The 21298-nt window shown below is 41.5% G+C and overlaps 1 protein-coding gene across 1 annotated transcript in view; it reads right to left on the minus strand.

Annotated features, from left to right (window-relative positions):
* Window positions 1-3314: 3314 nt before the first annotated feature.
* The window catches only part of LOC138331141 (uncharacterized), a 45952-nt gene continuing 27968 nt past the window's right edge, over window positions 3315-21298 (minus strand). The window contains exons 3-8 of the mRNA XM_069278612.1: window positions 12720-12824; window positions 7436-7559; window positions 6927-7138; window positions 6763-6815; window positions 4665-4775; window positions 3315-3567 (exon numbers count right to left, since the gene is read on the minus strand). Coding sequence (XP_069134713.1) covers window positions 3315-3567; window positions 4665-4775; window positions 6763-6815; window positions 6927-7138; window positions 7436-7559; window positions 12720-12824 — 858 coding nt within the window. The remainder of the gene's footprint in view (window positions 3568-4664; window positions 4776-6762; window positions 6816-6926; window positions 7139-7435; window positions 7560-12719; window positions 12825-21298) is intronic.

Genomic DNA, 21298 nt, shown 5'->3' on the forward strand with positions numbered 1-21298 from the left:
AACCAGATATGCATTGTACACTAATACACATCATTCTCATGCTGAAAAAGATCGTTACACTAATACACTATCATTCTCATCTGAAAACATCTAACTTACACATCATCTTCATCTGAAAACCAACATACACTCATAATAATAATCGTACATAACTACACTCATCTGAAAAGATCGTACACTAATAACACATCATTCGTCATCTGAAAAGATTGTACACTAATACACATCATCATTCTCATCTGAAAAGATCGTATACACTAATACACATCATTCTCATCTGAAATCAGATCGTACACACTAATACACATCATTCTCATCCTGAAAACATCGTACAAATACACATCATCTGAAAGGATCGTACACTAATATACATCATTCTCATCCTGAAAACATCAATAATCACTACACTAATAAACATCATTCTCATCTGAAAAGATTCGTCACATCTAAATACACACTCATACAACGTCATCTGAAAAGATCGTACACTAATACACATCATTCTCATCTGAAAGAGATACACAACATCTGAAAAGATGTACACTAATACACATCATTCTCATCTGAAAACATCGTACACTAATACTACATCGTTTACACTAATACTGCAACATTCTATCAAAGTAATCCACTAATCACATTCTCATCTGAAAAGATCGTACACTAATACACATCATTCTCATCTGAAAAGATCGCACACTAATACACATCATACTTATCTGAAAAGATCGCACACTAATACACATCATTCTCATCTGAAAAGATCGCACACTAATACACAACATTCTCATCTGAAAACATCGTACACTAATACACATCATCTATTTTTCTCATAATGAAAAGATTTTTCCTCTAGTAAAAATCGTTACACTAATACAACATCATTCTCAATCTGAAAAGGATCGTACACTAATACACATCATTCTCATCTGAAAAGATCGCACGACTATATACACATCATTCATCTAAAAGAATCTGCACACAAATACACATCATCTCTCATTCTGAAAACAATCGGTACACTAATACACATCATTCTCATCTGAACAGATCGTACACTAATACATGATCATTTCCTCATCTGAAAACATCGTACCTACTTACACATCATTGTATTCAGAAAAGAAGTTCTGTTTAAATACACATTTTCCTTTGCTGAAAGGAGGGGGGAAACGATCATCTCAGAAGGTTGTAGATCAGAAGTTCTATAATTTAAATGTTTTACCTTTGCTCAGCGATGAATAAATGTTGGGGATATTTAAGGTTTGCTACGAAAGCTTTTGTTTCAATCAGAAGTTCAATCTGGTTTAAAAGTTTTATTTGCTGAGCGAGGAGGGGGGGGATATCTCAGAAGTAATAAATCAGAAGTTCTGGTTTGTAAATGTTTTACTTTGCTGAAACATTGACAATGATTTCATCAAAAAAACTTCCTCAAAACATCTCAGAAGGTTATACATTTTTTAATGTTTTACAGGTGATGCAGATCATTTATAGGGATAAGCTCAGAAGTAGTTTTTTTATGTTTCTGGTTATAACACAAAAAATCTGAGTGTAAAAATGAATATCATCATAAGGACTGCTTCACAGGACTCTAATGTAGGTTACAGTTTTACCTTTGCTGAGCGAGGAGGGGGGATATCTCAGAAGGTTGTAGATCAGAAGTTCTGGTTTAAATGTTTTACCTTTGCTGAGCGAGGAGGGGGGATATCTCAGAAGGTTGTAGATCAGAAGTTCTGGTTTAAATGTTTTACCTTTGCCTGAGTGGGGGAGGGGGGGATATCTCAGAAGGTTGTAGATCAGAAGTTCTAGTTTAAATGTTTTACCTTTGCTGAGTGGGGGAGGGGGGGATATCTCAGAAGGTTGTAGATCAGAAGTTCTGGTTTAAATGTTTTACCTTTGCTGAGCGAGGAGGGGGGATATCTCAGAAGGTTGTAGATCAGAAGTTCTGGTTTAAATGTTTTACCTTTGCTGAGCGAGGAGGGGGGATATCTCAGAAGGTTGTAGATCAGAAGTTCTGGTTTAAATGTTTTACCTTTGCTGAGCGAGGAGGGGGGATATCTCAGAAGGTTGTAGATCAGAAGTTCTGGTTTAAATGTTTTACCTTTGCTGAGCGAGGAGGGGGGATATCTCAGAAGGTTGTAGATCAGAAGTTTAATCAGAATTCTGGTTTAAATGTTTTACCTTTGCTGAGCGAGGAGGGGGGATATCTCAGAAGGTTGTAGATCAGAAGTTCTGGTTTAAATGTTTTACCTTTGCTGAGCGAGGAGGGGGGATATCTCAGAAGGTTGTAGATCAGAAGTTCTGGTTTAAATGTTTTACCTTTGCTGAGCGAGGAGGGGGGATATCTCAGAAGGTTGTAGATCAGAAGTTCTGGTTTAAATGTTTTACCTTTGCTGAGCGAGGAGGGGGATATCTCAGAAGGTTGTAGATCAGAAGTTCTGGTTTAAATGTTTTACCTTTGCTGAGCGAGGAGGGGGGATATCTCAGAGGTTGTAGTGAAGTTTCTGGTTTAAATGTTTTACCTTGCTGAGCGAGGAGGGGGGATATCTCAGAAGGTTGTAGATCAGAAGTTCTGGTTTAAATGTTTTACCTTTGCTGAGCGAGGAGGGGGGATATCTCAGAAGGTTGTAGATCAGAAGTTCTGGTTTAAATGTTTTACCTTTGCTGAGCGAGGAGGGGGGATATCTCAGAAGGTTGTAGATCAGAAGTTCTGGTTTAAATGTTTTACCTTTGCTGAGCGAGGAGAGGGGGGGATATCTCAGAAGGTTGTAGATCAGAAGTTCTGGTTTAAATGTTTTACCTTTGCTGAGCGAGGAGGGGGGATATCTCAGAAGGTTGTAGATCAGAAGTTCTGGTTTAAATGTTTTACCTTTGATATCTGAGCGAGGAGGGGGGATATCTCAGAAGGTTGTAGATCAGAAGTTCTGGTTTAAATGTTTTACCTTTGTGGAGCGAGGAGGGGGGATATCTCAGAAGGTTGTAGATCAGAAGTTCTGGTTTAAATGTTTTACCTTTGCTGAGCGAGGAGGGGGGATATCTCAGAAGGTTGTAGATCAGAAGTTCTGGTTTAAATGTTTTACCTTTGCTGAGCGAGGAGGGGGGATATCTCAGAAGGTTGTAGATCAGAAGTTCTGGTTTAAATGTTTTACCTTTGCTGAGCGAGGAGGGGGGATATCTCAGAAGGTTGTAGATCAGAAGTTCTGGTTTAAATGTTTTACCTTTGCTGAGCGAGGAGGGGGGATATCTCAGAAGGTTGTAGATCAGAAGTTCTGGTTTAAATGTTTTACCTTTGTGGAGCGAGGAGGGGGGATATCTCAGAGGTTGTAGATCAGAAGTTCTGGTTTAAATGTTTTACCTTTGCTGAGCGAGGAGGGGGGATATCTCAGAAGGTTGTAGATCAGAAGTTCTGGTTTAAATGTTTTACCTTTGCTGAGCGAGGATGGGGGATATCTCAGAAGGTTGTAGATCAGAAGTTCTGGTTTAAATGTTTTACCTTTGCTGAGCGAGGAGGGGGGATATCTCAGAAGGTTGTAGATCAGAAGTTCTGGTTTAAATGTTTTACCTTTGCTGAGCAAAGAGGGGGGTTATCTCAGAAGGTTGTAGATCAGAAGTTCTGGTTTAAATGTTTTACCTTTGCTGAGCAAAGAGGGGGGTTATCTCAGAAGGTTGTAGATCAGAAGTTCTGGTTTAAATGTTTTACCTTTGCTGAGCGAGGAGGGGGGTTATCTCAGAAGGTTGTAGATCAGAAGTTCTGGTTTAAATGTTTTACCTTTGCTGAGCCAGGAGGGGGGATATCTCAGAAGGTTGTAGATCAGAAGTTCTGGTTTAAATGTTTTACCTTTGCTGAGCGAGGAGGGGGGATATCTCAAAAGGTTGAGATCAGAAGTTCTGGTTTAAATGTTTGCCTTTGCTGAGCGAGGAGGGGGGATATCTCAGAAGGTTGTAGATCAGAAGTTCTGGTTTAAATGTTTTACCTTTGCTGAGCGAGGAGGGGGGATATCTCAGAAGGTTGTAGATCAGAAGTTCTGGTTTAAATGTTTTACCTTTGCTGAGCGAGGAGGGGGGATATCTCAGAAGGTTGTAGATCAGAAGTTCTGGTTTAAATGTTTTACCTTTGCTGAGCGAGGAGGGGGGATATCTCAGAAGGTTGTAGATCAGAAGTTCTGGTTTAAATGTTTTACCTTTGCTGAGCGAGGAGGGGGGATATCTCAGAAGGTTGTAGATCAGAAGTTCTGGTTTAAATGTTTTACCTTTGCTGAGCGAGGAGGGGGGATATCTCAGAAGGTTGTAGATCAGAAGTTCTGGTTTAAATGTTTTACCTTTGCTGAGCGAGGAGGGGGGATATCTCAGAAGGTTGTAGATCAGAAGTTCTGGTTTAAATGTTTTACCTTTGCTAAGCGAGGAGGGGGGATATCTCAGAAGGTTGTAGATCAGAAAATCTGGTTTAAATTTTTTACCTTTGCTGAGCGAGGAGGGGGGTTATCTCAGAAGGTTGTAGATCAGAAAATCTGGTTTAAATTTTTTACTTTTGCTGAGCGAGGAGGGGGGATATCTCAGAAGGTTGTAGATCAAAAGTTCTGGTTTAAATGTTTTACCTTTGCTGAGCGAGGAGGGGGGATATCTCAGAAGGTTGTAGATCAGAAGGTCTGGTTTAAATGTTTTACCTTTGCTGAGTGGTGGTGCGGAGACGTTGGAGAGGATTGGAGCTCAGAATTTCCTGTTGAAGACTACTGAATGATCCAATGGTCGTGAGAGAGGACAGGGAAAAATCAGACCTTAAATCAAAAGAAAATGCAGACTTAGTCAGTGTGAATAGTTTCAAACTTAAGGAATTTGCAACGCAAAGTAATATGTCCACATGTGAAAATTCTTGAGATTTTGTTTGTTTGCTTGATTACATTTATGGCGTCCCATGCATCTGTTGTGTGTGAGAAGTGTGTGTTAATGTTGATGATGTTTGTCATCAATTTCTTTGAGGCTCCCTCTGACAGACCTCAATAAAATCAGTCTTTTTGTCTACATACTAGGTGCCATTTCTATGTTAATGTCAAATTTAGTCTAGGTTTACAGTTTAAATGTTAAACTTACCCAGTCCTTTCATGTTTTCTCTAGTTTAGATTTGGTTTACAGTTTAACTGTTAAACTTACCCAGTCCTTTCATGTTTTCTCTAGTTTAGCCCGGGTTTACAGTTTAAGTGTTAAACTTACCTACTCCTTTCATGTTTTCTCTAGTTTAGCCCGGGTTTACAGTTTAAGTGTTAAACTTACCCAGTCCATTTTTCATGTTTTCTCTAGTTTAGCCCTGGTTTACAGTTTAACTGTTAAACTTATCTACTCCTTTCATGTTTTCTCTAGTTTAGCCCGGGTTTACAGTTTAAGTGTTAAACTTACCTAGTCCTGTTTTAATGTTTTCTCTACTTTGGTCCGGGTTTACAGTTTAAGTGTTAAACTTACCTACTCCTTTCATGTTTTCTCTAGTTTAGCCCGGGTTTACAGTTTAAGTGTTAAACTTACCTACTCCTTTCATGTTTTCTCTAGTTTAGCCCTGGTTTACAGTTTAACTGTTAAACTTACCCAGTCCTTTCATGTTTTCTCTAGTTTAGCCCTGGTTTACAGTTTAACTGTTAAACTTACATGTTTTCTCTACTTTGGCCCGGGTTTACAGTTTAATGTTTTTCTCTAGTTTAGCCCGGGTTTACAGTTTAAGTGTTAAACTTACCCAGTCCTTTCATGTTTTCTCTAGTTTAGCCCTGGTTTACAGTTTAACTGTTAAACTTACCCAGTCCTTTCATGTTTTCTCTAGTTTAGCCCGGGTTTACAGTTTAAGTGTTAAACTTACCCAGTCCTTTCATGTTTTCTCTAGTTTAGCCCGGGTTTACAGTTTAAGTGTTAAACTTACCTACTCCTTTCATGTTTTCTCTAGTTTAGCCCGGGTTTACAGTTTAAGTGTTAAACTTACCCAGTCCTTTCATGTTTTCTCTACTTTAGCCCGGGTTTACAGTTTAAGTGTTAAACTTACCCAGTCCTTTCATGTTTTCTCTAGTTTAGCCCTGGTTTACAGTTTAAGTGTTAAACTTACCCAGTCCTTTCATGTTTTCTCTAGTTTAGCCCTGGTTTACAGTTTAACTGTTAAACTTACCCAGTCCTTTCATGTTTTCTCTACTTTGGCCCGGGTTTACAGTTTAAGTGTTAAACTTACCACTCCTTTCATGTTTTCTCTACTTTGGCCCGGTTTACAGTTTAACTGTTAAACTTACCTAGTCCTTTCATGTTTTCTCTACTTTGGCCCGGGTTTACAGTTTAAGTGTTAAACTTACCTACTCCTTTCATGTTTTCTCTAGTTTAGCCCGGGTTTACAGTTTAAGTGTTAAACTTACCCAGTCCTTTCATGTTTTCTCTAGTTTAGCCCTGGTTTACAGTTTAACTGTTAAACTTACCCAGTCCTTTCATGTTTTCTCTACTTTGGCCCGGGTTTACAGTTTAAGTGTTAAACTTACCTACTCCTTTCATGTTTTCTCTAGTTTAGCCCGGGTTTACAGTTTAAGTGTTAAACTTACTCCTTTCATGTTTTTTAGCCGTTTGTTTCTCTAGTTTCAGTTTTCTCTACTTTGCCCTGGTTTACAGTTTAACTGTTAAACTTACCCAGTCCTTTCATGTTTTCTCTACTTTGGCCCGGGTTTACAGTTTAAGTGTTAAACTTACCTACTCCTTTCATGTTTTCTCTAGTTTAGCCCGGGTTTACAGTTTAAGTGTTAAACTTACCCAGTCCTTTCATGTTTTCTTTTCATCTTCATCAGACTTTTAGGAGTATCCATCTGAAAGGAAAAACACACAGTGCTTAGTTTCATTCATATATGGACCATCCTGTCAACTGATAATTACTGTACTATTGTCAACAATAACCAGTTTAGAAGCTGTGTGTTTACCTTGAAATTAAGATCCTTCAATGGTGTGCCGGCCCTTTTCCCCCCCGGGGCAGCAATGACAGGTGGAGGAGGTGCTAGGGGCACTGGAGGTGCTAGGGGCACTGGAGGTGCTAGAGGAATCTCCAGACCATCGCTATTTTCTTTGTTGATGGATAAATTCATCTTCTGTCTTTTAGCAGCAAGGCGGTTAGAGCATCTCCGACCTTTGGACTCTGTGAACATATAAAGGTATGAACCAAATTAAAATAGCCGAACTTATATCCTAGTATAGGATATATATCCTAGTGACTGAACCCTCAAACATTAATATATTTTGAAGTAATTTGAGGCATCTCTTGAATAAAGGCATTAAACAAAATATGAATGATAGAACAGTCAGTACACGAACTGGATACATTTGTATGGTGAACTTGGAGATGTGGTATACCATTATGGACCTTATTGCTCCAGTTTAAACCTATAAACTTACCCAGTCCTTTCATGTTCTCAAGAGTTAGCTGACCACTTACTTAAAGAGTAGTCTAAAACTTTGGTCATCTCGCTCTTTAGGTTTTCCAGTTTGGTCTGACATTCCTCCTCCGGAATCGTGATCCCGCCATTTTTATCTCCATTAATTAAGCACATCATCTTCATCTGAAATACAACAGAGAAATACACTACTTACATCTGTCCAAACATCAAAGTTCTAAATCGTTATCATATGTAAACAGGAAAGGCCCAAGTAAATGATTGACCCACCAGGGTATCAGACTCTGCCACAAGTCAGGGAGGGCCCCACTAAATAATTGACCCACCAGGTTATCAGACTCTAGATCTACCACAGGTCAGGGAGGGCCCCACTAAATGATTGACCCACCAGGGTATCAGACTCTTACACAAGACAGGAAGGGCCCCAGTAAATGATTGACCCACCAGGGTATCAGACTCTGCCACAAGTCAGAGAGGGCCCCACTAAATGATTCACCCACCAGGGTATCAGACTCTAGCACAAGACAGGAAGGCCCCACTAAATGACTGACCCCCCAGGGTATCAGACTCTACCACAAGTCAGGCAGGGCCTCACTAAATGATTGACCCACCAAGGTATCAGACTCTACCACAAGTCAGGGAGGGCCTCACTAAATGATTGACCCACCAGGGTATCAGACTCTACCACAAGTCAGGCAGGGCCTCACTAAATGATTGACCCACCAAGGTATCAGACTCTACCACAAGTCAGGGAGGGCCTCACTAAATGATTGACCCACCAGGGTATCAGACTCTACCACAAGTCAGGGAGGGCCCCACTAAATGATTGACCCACCACGGTATCAGACTCTACCACAAAACAGGAAGGGCCCCACTAAATGATTGACCCACCATGGTATCAGACTCTACCACAAGACAGGAAGGGCCCCACTAAATGATTGACCCACCAGGGTATCAGACTCTACCACAAGTCAGGGAGGGCCCCACTAAATGATTGACCCACCAGGGCATCAGACTCTACCACAAGTCAGGGAGGGCCCCACTAAATGATTGACCCACAAGGGTATCAGACTCTACCACAAGACAGGACCAGGATCAGACTCTAACACAAGTCAGGAAGGGTCCCAGTAAATGATTGACCTACCAGGGTATCAGACTCTACCACAAGACAGGAAGGGCCCCGCTACATGATTGATCCACCAGGGTATCGGACTACCACAAGTCAGGTACAGCCCCGCTAAATGACTGACCCACCAGGGTATCAGACTCTACCACAAGTCAGGACCTACCAGGGGTCCCCACTAAATGATTGACCCACCAGGGTATCAGACTCTACCACAAGTCAGGAACAGCCCCGCTAGATGACTGACCCACCAGGGTATCAGACTCTACCACAAGTCAGGGAGGGCCCCACTAAATGATTGACCCACCAGGGTATCAGACTCTACCACAAGTCAGGAACAGCCCCGCTAGATGACTGACCCACCAGGGTATCAGACTCTACTACAAGTCAGGGAGGGCCCCACTAAATGATTGACCCACCAGGGTATCAGACTCTACCACAAGTCAGGAACAGCCCCGTTAGATGACTGACCCACCAGGGTATCAGACTCTACCACAAGTCAGGGAGGGCCCAACTAAATGATTGACCCACCAGGGTATCAGACTCTACTACAAGTCAGGGAGGGCCCCACTAAATGATTGACCCACCAGGGTATCAGACCCTACCACAAGTCAGGAACAGCCCCGTTAGATGACTGACCCACCAGGGTATCAGACTCTACCACAAGTCAGGGAGGGCCCCACTAAATGATTGACCCACCAGGGTATCAGACTCTACCACAAGTCAGGCAGGGCCCCACTAAATGATTGACCCACCAGGGTATCAGTCTACCACAAGTCAGGAACAGCCCCGCTAGATGACTGACCCACCAGGGTATCAGACTCTACTACAAGTCAGGGAGGGCCCCACTAAATGATTGACCCACCAGGGTATCAGACTCTACCACAAGTCAGAGAGGGCCCCACTAAATGATTGACCCACCAGGGTATCAGACTCTACCACAAGACAGGACCAGGATCAGACTCTAACACAAGAAAGGAAGCTTAATGGTCCCAGTAAATGATTGACCCACCAGGGTATCAGACTCTACCACAAGTCAGGATGGGCCCCGCTAGATGACTGACCCACCAGGGTATCAGACTCTACCATAAGTCAGGGAGGGCCCCACTAAATGATTCACACACCAGGGTATCAGACCCTACTACGAGTCAGGAACAGCCCCGCTAGATGACTGACCCACCAGGGTATCAGACTCTACCACAAGTCAGGGAGGGCCCCACTAAATGATTCACACACCAGGGTATCAGACCCTACTACGAGTCAGGAACAGCCCCGCTAGATGACTGACCCACCAGGGTATCAGACTCTACCATAAGTCAGGAAGAGTCGCACTAAATGACTGACCCACCAAGGTATCACACTCTATCACAAGACAGGACCAGGATCAGACTCTAACACAAGTCAGGAAGCTTAATGGTCCCAGTAAATGACTGACCCACCAGGGTATCAGACCCTACCACGAGTCAGGAACAGCCCCGCTAGATGACTGACCTACCAGGGTATCAGACTCTACCACAAGTCAGGGAGGGCCCCAGTAAATGATTGACCCACCAGGGTATCAGACCCTACCAGGAGTCAGTGAGGGCTCCGCTAGATGACTGACCCACCAGGGTATCAGACCCTACCACAAGTCAGTGAGGGCCTCACTAAATGATTGACCCACCAGGGTATCAGACTCTACCACAAGTCAGGAACAGCCCCGCTAGATGACTGACCTACCAGGGTATCAGACTCTACCACAAGTCAGGGAGGGCCCCAGTAAATGATTGACCCACCAGGGTATCAGACCCTACCAGGAGTCAGTGAGGGCTCCGCTAGATGACTGACCCACCAGGGTATCAGACCCTACCACAAGTCAGTGAGGGCTCCGCTAGATGACTTACCCACCAGGGTATCAGACCCTACCACAAGTCAGTGAGGGCCTCACTAAATGATTGACCCACCAGGGTATCAGACTCTACCACAAGTCAGGAACAGCCACGCTAGATTCGCTAATGACTGACCTACCAGGGTATCAGATCAGACTCTACCACAAGTATGATCAGGAAGGGCCTCACTAAATGATTGACCCACCAGGGTTTCAGACACTTACCACAAGTCAGGAACAGCCCCGTTAGATGACTGACCCACCAGGGTATCAGACCCTACCACAAGTCAGTGAGGGCTCCGCTAGATGACTAACTCACCAGGGTATCAGACTCTACCACAAGTCAGAGAGGGCCCCACTAAATGATTGACCCACCAGGGTATCAGACCTCCCAAGACTCTTCCACAAGACAGGACCAGGATCAGACTCTAACACAAGAAAGGAAGCTTAATGGTCCCAGTAAATGATTGACCCACCAGGGTATCAGACTCTACCACAAGTCATGATGGGCCCCGCTAGATGACTGACCCACCAGGGTATCAGACTCTACCACAAGTCAGGGAGGGCCCCACTAAATGATTCACACACCAGGGTATCAGACCCTACTACGAGTCAGGAACAGCCCCGCTAGATGACTGACCCACCAGGGTATCAGACTCTACCATAAGTCAGGAAGAGTCGCACTAAATGACTGACCCACCAAGGTATCACACTCTATCACAAGACAGGACCAGGATCAGACTCTAACACAAGTCAGGAAGCTTAATGGTCCCAGTAAATGACTGACCCACCAGGGTATCAGACCCTACCACGAGTCAGGAACAGCCCCGCTAGATGACTGACCTACCAGGGTATCAGACTCTACCACAAGTCAGGGAGGGCCCCAGTAAATGATTGACCCACCAGGGTATCAGACCCTACCAGGAGTCAGTGAGGGCTCCGCTAGATGACTGACCCACCAGGGTATCAGACCCTACCACAAGTCAGTGAGGGCCTCACTAAATGATTGACCCACCAGGGTATCAGACTCTACCACAAGTCAGGAACAGCCCCGCTAGATGACTGACCTACCAGGGTATCAGACTCTACCACAAGTCAGGGAGGGCCCCAGTAAATGATTGACCCACCAGGGTATCAGACCCTACCAGGAGTCAGTGAGGGCTCCGCTAGATGACTGACCCACCAGGGTATCAGACCCTACCACAAGTCAGTGAGGGCTCCGCTAGATGACTTACCCACCAGGGTATCAGACCCTACCACAAGTCAGTGAGGGCCTCACTAAATGATTGACCCACCAGGGTATCAGACTCCACCACAAGTCAGGAACAGCCACGCTAGATGACTGACCTACCAGGGTATCAGACTCTACCACAAGTATGATCAGGAAGGGCCTCACTAAATGATTGACCCACCAGGGTTTCAGACACTTACCACAAGTCAGGAACAGCCCCGTTAGATGACTGACCCACCAGGGTATCAGACCCTACCACAAGTCAGTGAGGGCTCCGCTAGATGACTGACTCACCAGGGTATCAGACTCTACCACAAGACAGGAACAGCCCCGCTAGATGACTGACCCACCAGGGTATCAGACTCTACCACAAGTCAGGAACAGCCCCGCTAGATGACTGACCTACCAGGGTATCAGACTCTACCACAAGTCAGGAAGGGCCTCACTAAATGATTGACCCACCATCAGACTCTACCACAAGTCAGGAACAGGGCCCCGCTAGTGACTGACCTACCAGGGTATGACTCTACCACAAGTATGATCTGATCAGGAAGGGCCTCACTAAATGATTGACCCACCAGGGTATCAGACTCTACCACAAGTCAGGAACAGCCCCGCTAGATGACTGACCCACCAGGTTATCAGATTCTATTACAAGCTTGTCATAGCTTGTCCATGTAAATATGCAATATGTATGCAATTAGGTAGTAATTTTTCCCGTTTTTTGTCCTTGTTTAATACAAGAAGGTCATGAGCAGCCATATTGAACCTGGTAGGCCCATAAAAATATAGTACATGTATATCTGAAGTGACTCAGATGTCACCTTACCAGGGAATTAAATAGAATTTCAAAATACAATTTATGTAGTAAAAATTACTGGTCCACTTACTAACATATAATAACACTATATTCTAGAACATGCTTGCCTACTTTTTATGTTTTTAAAGTTGTACCATTGTTGTTTTTATCTTAAATTTTGACTCTAAATGACCTTGCACTGATCACTGTTACACTAAAAAACAAATGGTACCATGATATTGCATTTGAGTTTATCGAGAACTGGTATGACAGTAGTACCAGCATTTAGGTAAAGCAATCCAGACCTTGAGAAAAGAAAGCATCCCTAAATTCTCCAGCTCCTCTTTCTTCCGTTTCGTCAAGATAGACTGAATTTTCTGTGGGTTTTTGTCCAGATAGGTAAGTAGCTCCTGTAACATATACAAATCTACAGGTAGGAAAAGTCTAGATAGGTAAGTAGCTCCTGTAACATATACAAATCTACATGTAGAAAAAGTCTAGATAGGTAAGTAGCTCCTGTAACATATACAAATCTACATGTAGAAAAAGTCTAGATAGGTAAGTAGCTCCTGTAACATATACAAATCTACATGTAGAAAAAGTCTAGATAGGTAAGTAGCTCCTGTAACATATACAAATCTACAGGTAGAAAAAGTCTAGATAGGTAAGTAGCTCCTGTAACATATACAAATCTACAGGTAGGAAAAGTCTAGATAGGTAAGTAGCTCCTGTAACATATACAAATCTACATGTAGAAAAAGTCTAGATAGGTAAGTAGCTCCTGTAACATATACAAATCTACAGGTAGGAAAAGTCTAGATAGGTAAGTAGCTCCTGTAACATATACAAATCTACAGGTAGAAAAAGTCTAGATAGGTAAGTAGCTCCTGTAACATATACAAATCTACAGGTAGGAAAAGTCTAGATAGGTAAGTAGCTCCTGTAACATATACAAATCTACAGGTAGGAAAAGTCTAGATAGGTAAGTAGCTCCTGTAACATATACAAATCTACAGGTAGGAAAAGTCTAGATAGGTAAGTAGCTCCTGTAACATATACAAATCTACAGGTAGGAAAAGTCTAGATAGGTAAGTAGCTCCTGTAACATATACAAATCTACAGGTAGGAAAAGTCTAGATAGGTAAGTAGCTCCTGTAACATATACAAATCTACAGGTAGGAAAAGTCTAGATAGGTAAGTAGCTTCTGTAACATATACAAATCTACAGGTAGAAAAAGTCTAGTTAGGTAAGTAGTTCCTGTAACATATACAAATCTGCAGGTAGAAAAAGTCTTGATAGGTAAGTAGCTCCTGTAACATATACAAATCTACAGGTAGGAAAAGTCTAGATAGGTAAGTAGCTCCTGTAACATGTAAAAATCTACAGGTAGAAAAAGTCTAGATAGGTAAGTAGTTCCTGTAACATATACAAATCTGCAGGTAGAAAAAGTCTTGATAGGTAAGTAGCTCCCGCACAACATATACAAATCTACAGGTAGGAAAAGTCTAGATAGGTAAGGAGCTCCTGTAACATACACAAATCTACAGGTAGGAAAAGTCTATAGAAAGGTAAGTAGCTCCTGTAACATATACAGTCAAACCTCGATGTATCTAAGTTCAAGGGACCGTTGGAAAAACTTTGAAACATTGAGACTTCGAAGTATTCGTGGTTGAAATTAGACCGATGGTTTTTTTTTCACCATGACCAACTGTGGTAGAACTAGTTGTGTACATGCCGTCTCCGTTCCGTAAACTTTATAACCATCAGGTCGACTGAATTACCATATATGGAACAGACAAAATTCCTGTGCAAGTTATTCCCCTTGTAGTCATGCACGTGATTTGTACGCATATTGGTCATTGGAAAGTGTGATTTATGAATGGGATTCGTTTACTACGCATAGCAACGCGTAGTATTTTCAGGGGGCATTGTCTTTAATTTCCTCTACGAACCACAATTTTGATGATATAATTTGTAAATGAAATTCATCGTGTGTATTAATAAATTATAAACATTTTCACCGCACGCCGATTTCGGGAAATGCAAAAGTGATTTTAAATCAACATATATCTATAATACAGCTAACAAAACAATTAATACGTGTTTAATTATTCAATTTTAACCGTGAATAAAAATCATTAATTTATTATCCTTCACGTATCTGTTTGACTACTACATGTACTTTATATGCATTATATCGAAATGCCCAAATATTTAGTAATATACATAATACATAACAAAATCTCTCAAATCATTTCAAATTTCTCTCAGTATTCTCTTTTCTTGCATTTTTGAAGTTTCACATCACATATTTTATATCGTACGAGAAAGTTATTCTCTTTCCATAAAAAACCACATTCTACCCATCCTCGATACTCTACTCCAGGGATAAATCGTAAGTGATCAGAACCCCTGGAATATCGAGGATGCATTCTACCATGTGACTTTCTGAATAAAAGAAGAATTGCAGTAATTCATATGCTCATGTGTTGCATGAAAATATGTCGTCAAAAGATAAATATATAGATCTAGAGCTCATCTTAGATCAATCTGTTCGATTACTATCGTCTTATGCAGAAGTCGTACACGACGTACGGATGTTCCCAGTAGTCGAGACCTCTTCGTAAGCCTCTTCATCTATGAAGACGTATTTTAGATAGTAATAAATTCTGTTCATTGGAGCCTTTCTGCATATAGTCTTATATACATATGTACACTTACTGTATATACACAGAACCCTGAACTAGACCCTACTACAACTACATGAAACAGTCGACCGGATAGATAATGTATATTAATGTATATTTAAAGAGCATTTTGTTTTATTAGTAACAGAGTTAAAATATTGCTAAAATCGTACTGAAACCATCTGAAAATTAGTTGTAATGGTTTGTAATGTATAGGAAACAAGAGGCCCAGAGGGCCTGTATCGCTCACCTGGTTTGTAATGCCTAGGAATGTTCTGAATTCAAGTTCATTGTTTCTTTTCTGAATTCCCCTATTAGGCCCCACTCTTTCTGCCCCAGGGGGTCAAAGCCAAAATTTATACAAATTCTGTTAACCCCAAGGATGTTTCTGGGCCAAATTTGGTTAAAATCCAAGCAGAACTATATGACTATTAGCGATTTACAGGATTTACCTCTATTTCCCCTATTGGGCCCCGCACCTCCTGCCCCCGGGGGGTCAGAGCCAAAATTTATACAAGTTCTGTTCCCCTTTCGCCAAGGATGTTTGTGGCCAAATTTGGTTACAATCCATGCAGAACTCTAGGACAAGTAGCGATTTATAGGATTGACCTCTATTTCCCCTATTGTGCCCCGCCCCTCCTGCCCCCGGGGGGTCAGAGCCAAAATTTTTCCAAGTTCTGTTCCCCTTCCCCCAAGGATGTTTGTGGCAAAATTTGGTTACAATCCATGCAGAACTCTAGGACAAGTAGCGTTTTATAGGATTTACCTTTATTTTCCCTATTGGGCCCCGCCCCTCCTGCCCCCGGGGGGTCAGAGCCAAAATTTATACAAGTTCTGTTCCCCTTCCCCCAAGGTGGCCAAATTTGGTTACAATCCATGCAGAACTCTATGACTAGTAGCGATTAAAAGGAAATGTTGACGGACGGACGACGGACGGACAGACGGACGACGGACGCCGCGCCATGACATAAGCTCACCGGCCCTATGGGCCAGGTGAGCTAAAAATGAAATAAAATACCATAAAAGTAAACGAACAGCAAATCAAAATTTTTGAGACAAATATATTTTGTTATGTATTTTGTATATTACTTCAACATTTGTTTATGGAATTTGTTTGAAGTTGAAATGAAAGGTCTGATAACGTACTGATTGTTTGCATTAGCTGTAATATAAAACAGTAGATTTAAATCATTATTGTAAACAAGAGGCCCATGGGCCTTAACGGTCATCTGACTCATGGCATAAAACAACAAAGTCACAGTATAAAGTATTGGTTAACGATTAATATAAACAATACAAGGAACTCCTTAGTTGAATATGAAAGTTTCTGAAAAAGGTAAATGTCATTTGTTGAACAAACTTGGTAGCCCTTCATCCAAATATGGTCGAAACCCATTCAAGGATTAATATAAGGAGGAGTCAGATTTTAAAGCCAAATTTCAGCAAAGCTCCCATTTTGGACCTCGGTCATACTATCCCCATGGGTCTTACCTCGGTCCTTTATAAAATATGATTGTCCTTACCTAAAGTTCCCCCTTCTGAATCAATTAAAACCACAATAGACCAATTTTCATTAAGATCGGAGACTGAAACCTTAAAACAGGAAGTGGGCCAGCGGCCATCTTGGAATACCAAAATCTTTAAGAAATTTTTTGCATGTTGTTCGGCATCAATTAAAACCCCTATAGACCAATTTTCATTGAGATCGGAGACTGAAACCTTAAAACAGGAAGTGGGCCAGCGGCCATCTTGGAATACCAAAATCTTTACGAAAATGTTTGCATGTTGTTCGGCATCAATTAAAACCCCTATAGACCAATTTTCATTGAGATCGGAGACTGAAACCTTAAAACAGGAAGTGGGACAGCGACCATCTTGGAATACCAAAATCTTTACGAAAATGTTTGCATGTTGTTTGGCATCAATTAAAACCCCTATAGAATAATTTTCATTGAGATCGGAGACTGAAACCTTAAAACAGGAAGTGGGCCAGCGGCCATCTTGGAATACCAAAATCTTTACGAAAATGTTTGCTTGTTGTTCGGCATCAATTAAAACCCCTAAAGACCAATTTTCATTGAGATCGGAGACTGAAACCTTAAAACAGGAAGTGAGCCAGCTAAAATTAAGAAAATTTGCACTTTTCGGGCCCCACCCCTCAGTTCCTAGGGTTCAGACCAGACTCATCTATATAAAATATAATTGTTTCCCCAATGATGCTTCACACCAAATATGGATAAAATTCATCCAAGGATGGAGGAGGAGTAGGATTTTAAAGCTAAAATTAAGAAAATTTCCCCATTTGGGGCCCCACCCCTCAGCCCCTAGGGGTCGGACCAGGCTCATTTGTAATATGATTGTCCTTCCCCAATGATGTTTCACACCAAATATGGATAAAATTCATCCAAGGATGGAGGATGAGTAGGATTTTAAAGCTAAAATTAAGAAAATTTCCCCATTTGGGGCCCCACCTCTCAGCCCCTAGGGGTCGGACCAGGCTCATTTATATCAAATATGATTGTCCGTCCCCAATGATGTTTCACATCAAATATGGATGAAATCCATCCAAGGATGAAGGAGGAGTAGGATTTTAAAGCTAAAATTAAGAAAATTTGCCCATTTGGGGCCCCACCCCTCAGCCCCTAGGGGTTGGACCACGCTCATTTACATCAAATATGATTGTCCTTCATCAATAATGTTTCACACCAAATATGGATGAAATCCATCCAAGGATAAAGGAGGAGTAGGATTTTAAAGCTAAAATAAGAAAATTCGCCCTTTTGGGGCCCCACCTCTCAGCCCCTAGGGGTTGGACCACGCTCATTTACATCAAATATGATTATCCTTCCCCAATAATGTTTTTACACTAAATATAGATGAAATCCATCCAAGGAAGGAGGAGTAGGATTTTAAAGCTAAAATTAAGAAAATTTGCCCTTTGGGGGCCCCACCCCTCAGCCCCTAGGGGTTGGACCACGCTCATTTATATAAAATATGATTGTCTGTCCAAAATAATGTTTCACACCAAATATGGATGAAATCCATCCAAGGATGAAGGAGAAGTAGGATTTTAAAGCTAAAATTAAGAAAATTTGCCTTTTTGGGGCCCTACCCCTCAGCCCCTAGGGGTCGGACCAGGCTCATTTATATAAAATATGATTGTCCATCCCAAATGATGTTTCACACCAAATATGGATGAAATCCATCCAAGGATGAAGGAGTATAGGTTTTTTAAAGCTAAAATTAAGAAAATTTGCCCTTTTGGGGGCCCCACCATTCAGCCCCTAGGGGTCGGACCAAGCTCATTTATATAAAATATGATTGTCCTTCATCAATTATGTTTCACACCAAATATGGATGAAATCCATCCAAGGATGAAGGAGGAGTAGGATTTTAAAGCTAAAATTAAGAAAATTTGCCCTTTTGGGGCCCCACCCCTCAGCCCCTAGGGGTTGGACCACGCTCATTTACATCAAATATGATTATCCTTCCCCAATAATGTTTTACACTAAATATAGATGAAATCCATCCAAGGATGAAGGAGGAGTAGGATTTTAAAGCTAAAATTAAGAAAATTTGCCCTTTGGGGCCCCACCCCTCAGCCCCTAGGGGTTGGACCACGCTCATTTATATAAAATATGATTGTCTGTCCCAAATAATGTTTCACACCAAATATGGATGAAATCCATCCAAGGATGAAGGAGAAGTAGGATTTTAAAGCTAAAATTAAGAAAATTTGCCTTTTTGGGGCCCTACCTCTCAGCCCCTAGGGGTCGGACCAGGCTCATTTATATAAAATATGATTGTCCATCCCAAATGATGTTTCACACCAAATATGGATGAAATCCATCCAAGGATGAAGGAGGAGTAGGATTTTAAAGCTAAAATAAGAAAATTCGCCCTTTTGGGGCCCCACCCCTCAGCCCCTAGGGGTCGGACCAGGCTCATTTATATAAAATATGATTGTCCTTCCCCAATGATGTTTCAACCAAATATGGATGAAATCCATCCAAGGGATGAAGGAGGAGTAGGATTTTAAAGCTAAACTTAAGAAAATTTGCCCATTTGTGGCCCCCGCCCCTCTGACCCTAGGGGTCGGACCAGGCTCATTTATATAAAATATGATTGTCCTTCCCTAATGAAGTTTCACACCAAATATGGATGAAATCCATCCAAGGATGAAGGAGGAGTAGGATTTTAAAGCTAAAATTAAGAAAATTTGCCCTTTTGAGGCCCTGCCCCTCTGACCCTAGGGGTCAGACCAAGCTCATTTATATAAAATATGATTGTCCTTCCCTAATGATGCTTCAAACCAAATATGGATGAAATCCATCAAAGGATGAAGGAGGAGTAGGCTTTTAAGCAATTTAGCACAGTAGCCCCTTGCTAATGCTATGTACATTCGAAATTTAAAAAATCCATTCAAACTTAAAATGGGTTAATCCTAAAAAACTATTAAGGGGATGAATTTTCAATATATGTTGGGAATTTCATCCAAAATGCAAATAATGCCATTTTGTTTAAGTAAAAACAACATAAAACCAATTTGATGAAAATCACATTAACGGAAATATTGCATTGTTACCTTTTGGACATTTCATGAAATATAGCGGAGCTAAACAAATAGAACTATCAAAATCCAAGATGGCCGCCAACAGCCATCTTGTGACCCATATTATGATCCCAAAATGCAATAATGCACAACTTGGGGATTGGCCCATAAGGTCCCAATGCATATGAAAAATCGAAAAATTTCAGCCAAATTTCATGAGAAATGGTAACCATATAGAAGGAAAATTGTTGTTTCAAGATGTCCCTCATGGTACCATCTTGGATTTTGGATCGATCTGTCCCAAAATGCAATAATGAACACTTTGTCAGGGGACCAAATGTCAGGAGAACATGCAAGTTTCAGAGAAAATCGCACTGGTAGCAACTTCAGAAGTTCAAAATGTTTTTCAAGATGGCCGGCTGTGGCCCATCTTGAATGATTTCGGATCCCCAAAATGAAATAAGCCAACTTTGTCAGTCGAACCAGGGATCAACATCATGCAAGATTTCAGCCAAATCGAAAACTTGAGAAGAATCAAAATGTGTTTTCAAAAATAGCGGCCATTGTGGGGCCAAATTTAATCGACCCGAAAAATAAGATTAAGCAACACTTTGTTGGAACCATCAGCAGTCAGGATCAAGATCATGCAAGTTTCAGCCAATTATCGGCCCTAGGGGAACCTGAGACATGTTCAAAATATGTTTCAAGAAAGATCGGCCTTCTGTAACTTTCTTGAGAAATAGCGGTAACGAAACTTTCAACTATCAATTGAACCAAGAATAATTGGTCCGCCAAAATGCCATATGCACAAAACTATGGGGTCCCTAGGGGAATACATGTGAAAATGTTTCACACCAAATATGGATGAAATCCATCCAAGGATAAAGGAGGAGTAGGTTTTAAAGCTAAAATAAAGAAAATTCCCCCTTTTGGGGCCCCACACCTCTCAGCCCCTAGGGGTTGGACCACGCTCATTTACATCAAATATGATTATCCTTACCCCAATAATGTTTTACACTAAATATAGATGAAATCCATCCAAGGAAGGAGGAGTAGGATTTTTAAAGCTAAATTAAGAAAATTTGCCCACTATTTTTTTTTGGGGGCCCCGCCCTCAGCCCCTAGGGGTTGGACCACGCTCATTTATATAAAATATGATTGTCTGTCCCAAATAAATGTTTCACACCAAATATGGATGAAATCCAATCCAAGGATGAAGGAGAAGTAGGATTTTATAAGCTAAAATTAAGAAAAATTTTGCCTTTTTGGGGCCCTACCCCTCCAGCCCCTAGGGGTCGGACCAGGCTCATTTATATAAAATATGATTGTCTGTCCAAAATAATGTTTCACACCAAATATGGATGAAATCCATCCAAGGATGAAGGAGAAGTAGGATTTTAAAGCTAAAATTAAGAAAATTTGCCTTTTTGGGGCCCTACCCCTCAGCCCCTAGGGGTCGGACCAGGCTCATTTATATAAAATATGATTGTCCATCCCAAATGATGTTTCACACCAAATATGGATGAAATCCATCCAAGGATGAAGGAGTATAGGTTTTTAAAGCTAAAATTAAGAAAATTTGCCCTTTTGGGGCCCCACCATTCAGCCCCTAGGGGTCGGACCAAGCTCATTTATATAAAATAT

The sequence above is a fragment of the Argopecten irradians genome, chromosome 9 (genome assembly GCF_041381155.1).
Source record: "Argopecten irradians isolate NY chromosome 9, Ai_NY, whole genome shotgun sequence".
Classification (NCBI taxonomy): domain Eukaryota; kingdom Metazoa; phylum Mollusca; class Bivalvia; order Pectinida; family Pectinidae; genus Argopecten; species Argopecten irradians.